Below are 5,688 nucleotides of genomic sequence, written 5' to 3' on the forward strand. Positions count from 1 at the left end.
CTCACCCACCCTGGTCCTCTTCTAGGTGCTTCGTCGAGAGCTATGTCCTTATGCACTATCTTGTTTCAACACCTGCTACATAATAAGGGGTATCTGTTCCTCCGAGGACAACGAGGACTATCCCGACGACTTGGACAACAGTTGTCGGGAGGGGTCCTAGCGCTGACTCCTCAATATGCCTTACCTATTGCCTTTCCACCAATGTGGATTATGCACTATCTTGTTTCAACACCTGCTACATAATATGGGGTTCTCACTTCATGCATTTCTCTATGCATGCGTTCCTTGACGTCATCTTGTCTGAGGATCTATGTTGGTTACTATTCTATGGTTGCTTCATTCTCTCTGTGATCATTGTACCCCTCTTCTCGTCGACGACATAGCTCTACGCTCACTGCACTTTTTAGGATGTTGAATCCAAATCTGTTAGAGAAACCTGTTTAAGGAATAAAACATTGAATGACGGGAAAGTGAGGAGAGCAGTAGCAAAATAATGAACAATAAATTTGCGTAACCTTTATTTATGATATTGACCCCCCTATTTATAGGAATGGGTCATCATTTAATTATATATTGTACCCTTAAAGTACGTAGATATGATAGGGGCATTTCAGTCCAAACATAAATTCGGCCCGTGGGACCCATAAGTGTGACTGGGCGGTTGTTGATCTGGTCGAACCTCAAGTCAGGCAGTGAGAAAAGGGCGGATGTTAAACCTAGAGGCTATTAGGCCGGGTGGCTACTTGCTGAAGCTCAAAATAAACCACATTGGAACTGGAGGTTCCTCTGTCTTTCTCGATTTATCTATGTTTGGAAATGACATGTTTTTCCAAGCAGACCTTCTTAGATGAATTCTTCAGGAGTGATCTTCTCCTTATCTGTCTGAGGCGCATCATCTTCCCGACATGTGCACTGCCTGACTAAACACGCGATCCTGACCTTGCTCTCGATAGGCCCTATGGGGTCACATCACCTCCTCCGCCATCCTTGAGATGTATTTGCGATTCGTGCTGACATGTTTTTGATGTACAGACTTGATATAAGCTTGACTTGAGTTAGACTCTTATGATCCTAAATTTGAATTTAAAAGAATTTTTTTTTTATCAAAAATGCATTGAAATTCATGCTCAATAAAAATTTATTGGTGACACATCAATATGATAATTCACATATATATTTTTTTTACAAAAAATAAATAAATTAAAAAAATAATTTATCTATATTAAATTTATATATACAAACAAGCTTAAATATTTTGAATACATATTTTTTTAATTTTATTTTTCTTGCACGTAATCAGACAAAAAAAAAAAAATCACCGTCTATTTATTTTTACTGATGATCATACAGCCCGTAAAAATACAATATCGGCTGCGTAAACCGCCCGCGCACAATACATCCTTATACTTCTTCCTGCGAGCATTATCTGCTTCTCGTCCTCTGGACAGAACGGCGCACCTCCTTCCACCTTTGGCTTCTCCTTCCTTTTCAAGTGACCATCTCTTCCGACGGCATGAGCTCCTTTTGTAAACCGAGATCTTGCTCTCCGCATCGCATGTCGTCTTTCAGCTAGGTTCGGCACGACAGTGACGTCGCACGCGAGGCTCACTTCCCTTCCTCTTCGAAGTCAGTCGGTTCTCCTCCTTCACGCGCGCCGACACAACTTAGCGCCGGCTTTGACAACCTCAGGCGAACCCACAGCAGTGGTGACGTCGTCTTCTCTCGCAAGCACCCGCACAGCATGACGACGCTTCTAGCCCCAGGTAAGTGATCGATATCTTTGCTTATTTCGACCAGGGTTGAAAAGGCGACCTTTCTTTTCTCTTCTTTTTCTTCCTTCCTCTTTTCACAAAACACTCTAATTTTCTTCCGCACACGAGTACTCTTGCTCTCGCCTCTTGTTTGTTTCCTTGCTTCTAGGGTGTTTGGCTGCGCCTAGGATTTAAGTTAAATATCAAATCCATTTGCTCAAAATCTATAATAATGTTGGGTTCTGTTAAGATTAAATCAACTTAAGGCAACGTTTGGCTGCATTACCGATTTACAGTAAACAGGATTTAGTAAATCTAAATTTATCAAATCCATTTTGACGGAGAAAAGCTTTGAAGCCACGGTCGTAAATCTGACTGTGACTTGTATTTAATAAATTGAGATTTACTTCAGGAAGAAACGAACACAAGGTAAAACAAACAGAATACAATAAAATTCGGTTTAATGGAGTGTTGGATTTAAGGTGCAGATTTTTTATGTTTGGCCGGATTGAAGTTAAATTCTTTACTAAATCCGCCTATTAATGCATTTGATGTGTTAGGTATCTTATTTCAATATTTAGTTTTCTTCTGCCCCAAATCTGTTAAATCCACATGAGGGGCTGTTTGACCGCAAGTAGGATTTAGTAAAACCTGGAAATCAGGCATTATCAAATCCTAAGGCTGCTAAATCCATTAAAATTGTTTGGTATGTTAACAGGTAAATCCTGAGAAACTGTTTGACAGCTTTAATAGGATTTAGTGCAAAAATTCACAATTGAGACAAAAGCCATGATTTAGCAGGATTCCGGCCAACCTACTTACTGCCATCCACCTTTCCCTTCCTCTAGCCACCACCCAGCCGGCTGCCCGTTAGTCTCACTCTCACCCTATAGAGTCGCATGTTTTTGTGCCACTTATTTCTTATTTTAAAGAGTCTCCATTGTAATCTTATGTAAGTTTAGCAATAATATTTGTCTTTCTATTGTGGTTTGGGTTAGCTTCAGTATCTTATATATTATATTGATAAAATATAATTTAAAAGAAAGGAAGATTTGAACTCAAATTCCATCTCTCCTAAGGGAAAAATTGGCATTTAAAGTTCACCTTAGATGTGATCAGCCTATCCTCTAACCAATTTTTTGCTTCAACCTGAAACAAAACATCAGGAAAACAAGTATTATTAGCAGAATTGCGCTTATAGGATCTACATTAAGCCCCGAAGAAGGAAGCTTAAGGGCCATAGTTTTAGGATTTGTGATTACTTCATTGAATAACTCTAATATACTTGCGAATATCTAAACATGTATCTAAATAGGAATAACATGAAAAATGAAGGAATGACATTCCTAAAATTAAAAATAGCCAATCGAAAGCTTTAGTTTATGACAAACAAACATTATGCCAATTAAAATGGTTTATCTCAACTACAAGGGTATTGCTATTGTGCCCAACTCAAAATCCAAAAAAAGGATTCATATTATTGAATGAATATGATTGAGTGTCATGATACACATTTGTATTGTATCATCCATCCAACAAGCTTGGAGTTTTATTTTGGGTTCTGATTTGGGTGGCAAAGTATTTCCATAGACATAAAATAATTTCAGAACCATGATTGATTAGGTGCAGGTGGAACATGAGAATTGACCAAAATGATGAAAAGCTTATCGGGAAAGATAAGGAAAACACTTAAAAACAAAAAAAATACAATGCAATCCTCATGTACGAAGCAGTGAATAATTTCAAATAATTTCCTGACCGGAAGGCAAGCATTCAAATAATTACTTAATATAACATTGTTTATAAAGTTAAAAAAACTTTGCACTGAACATGAAGAGATAGAAATCACCTCTCTTATTAACGACAAGCCGTGCGATAGAGTTGGGTTCATATTTATCTATCCAAAGCTCATTACATTTTGTACTATGATTCCCTGTTTCAAACTTCTCAGGAACAAACTATAACTTTAAAATTGTCCTTCTAATTAAGGGCCCATTTGGGGCAGCTTATTTGTGTGTTTGGCGTTTTGAAAATGCCGAACGCAAGTTTGTTTCGCCCGTCTGCTGGGAGGTTAGGAATCGCGCGACGTCTATCCTACAGTAATCACGGCCGCGGTTCGGACCTCACTTTCCTCGTACAATTTGAGCTTATTACCTCAAACCCCCCGATCCGGTCCCCGATCCCGGGTCCCCAATCTCTCGTCTGCCCTACTTCTCTCTGATCTCGTCTATGAGCTGGTTCACTCCTCCCCAACTCTTTCTCGTTCTCCCTCACTCACATCTCACTTGGTGCTCCAACTCTCTGTAAAAGTAATGCGTTTTGTTAATGCTTGTGTTGGATCTATGTATTCTATTGGTTTTTGATGGATTCCTTCATGTTTTTCGAATTCATTCGCCACTTTGTTCGATTTTTTTTGCCCGTGTTGGTTTTATCGGCTCTGGTAATGCCTTGTTGTTGGCTGATCTGTTATTATTAGTCATAGAAAAGATTTGGATGTATGGGTTTTTGATTCTTTGATGTCAATAGAAAAGATTTGGATGGCATAAATATATACAATATAGTTTTGGCTTTAGATAATTTAGCCCTCAAATGCATTGCCCCCCACAATCATCATCCAAGTTCTCTACTCTCCTCTACCAGTTTCTTTTATGTGTTAAGGTCAACTTTCTTTAGCTAACTGTTGATTTTAGAGTTCATGATAGAACTATTATGAGCTACAAAAATTTTACACTGGCATATTTTAATGCAAAAATTTAGCACTGGCATCCTCTAATATAGAAATTTAAGAGTTCATGATAAGCTATCTTTAGCACCTAGATTTTGAAGGCAATTGTTTGGAATGTCTTAGAAAGGAAATTTGTGATCTCTTTCTTTGTTAATTTTCTGAAGCATGGGATTGACATTAGCGTTCTGTGTAAATCCTTGGGCTTTCCCTTGGGTGATATATCTTACGACATACCTATTACAATTTGGTAACTTTTTTTTTGCATCGTAGAGGTTGGAAGATAGTTATGGATAAGCCATTGCAGTTTCACTCAAGATGGCTTGATGATTTTATTCAATAAGGTTCTGGTTATTTTTGTGTTCATACTTTGTGCTTCTCAGGTTCTATGTTAAACCCCATGCTTTGGCGTGCCTGTTGGAATTTGTGGTTGTTGATTGCCTGTTGGAAAGACTGGTTTTAGTTGGCAGGCCAAAAGAGTTGCTACTAATCATATAATACATGTGGGTTGGAAACAATCAGACAAGGTTCAAAAATTAGGGCTGGTATACGATAAATGTGTTTGATGTTCTATTTTTAGTTGTTTCCTTACAACTTTCTTATGTGTGACGTGTTTGATGTTCTTGTTACACTCGGGATGAGATCTTTGTTCACTTATTGGGTTGGTTCTTGTTGCATAATATATATGGGTAGGATGACAAGCATGTATAAATTGGAGCTTAGATGTAGGATAGGTGAACACATTATAATTTGGGGATTTGCAACTGAACTTCATTTTACTTTTAATGCTTATACAATTTAAATCCTCCTGAGCTATGGAATTGGAATGAATCTTTACTTTATGTGTAGTGCTCGGGGGTAATGATAAGAAAATTAGCCTTTTTCCTATCAAGCAATGAAGATATTTATAAGTTTATAAAGGGTACGTCTTCTCATTGGCAGCATGTGACTTTCCATGAATTCAAATTATCATATTAATCTTTATAGTGAAGAGATTGCACACTTGAAATCCTCAATGAATTTTATGTTGACTGTAGTCTTGTTCATAATATATATATATATGTCTATATATTCCCATGCACAATCCGACCCCATGATGAGAGCCTGCACTACGGTGGGGATCGAATCCTTGCCAGAGGGGACTTACAGTGACCCTGCCTACCATTTGGACAAGGAATGCGACACACGCACGCACGCGCGCGCGCATACACACAG

At 38.2% G+C, this 5,688-nt stretch overlaps 1 protein-coding gene across 6 annotated transcripts in view; it reads left to right on the plus strand.

Moving 5' to 3' along the window:
• Positions 1-1,400: 1,400 nt before the first annotated feature.
• LOC110032803 (RNA polymerase sigma factor sigF, chloroplastic) overlaps positions 1,401-5,688 on the plus strand; it is a 28,552-nt gene continuing 24,264 nt past the window's right edge. For all 6 annotated transcript variants that reach the window (XM_020736564.1, XM_020736559.1, XM_020736562.1 and 3 more), the window contains exon 1: positions 1,401-1,763. Coding sequence is in view for 2 of the 6 variants with exons in the window: in XM_020736558.1 (XP_020592217.1) it covers positions 1,742-1,763 (22 nt within the window). In the remaining 4 variants the exon portion in view is untranslated. The remainder of the gene's footprint in view (positions 1,764-5,688) is intronic.

This window comes from Phalaenopsis equestris, unplaced genomic scaffold, assembly GCF_001263595.1.
Source record: "Phalaenopsis equestris unplaced genomic scaffold, ASM126359v1 Scaffold001031, whole genome shotgun sequence".
Lineage (NCBI taxonomy): Eukaryota > Viridiplantae > Streptophyta > Magnoliopsida > Asparagales > Orchidaceae > Phalaenopsis > Phalaenopsis equestris.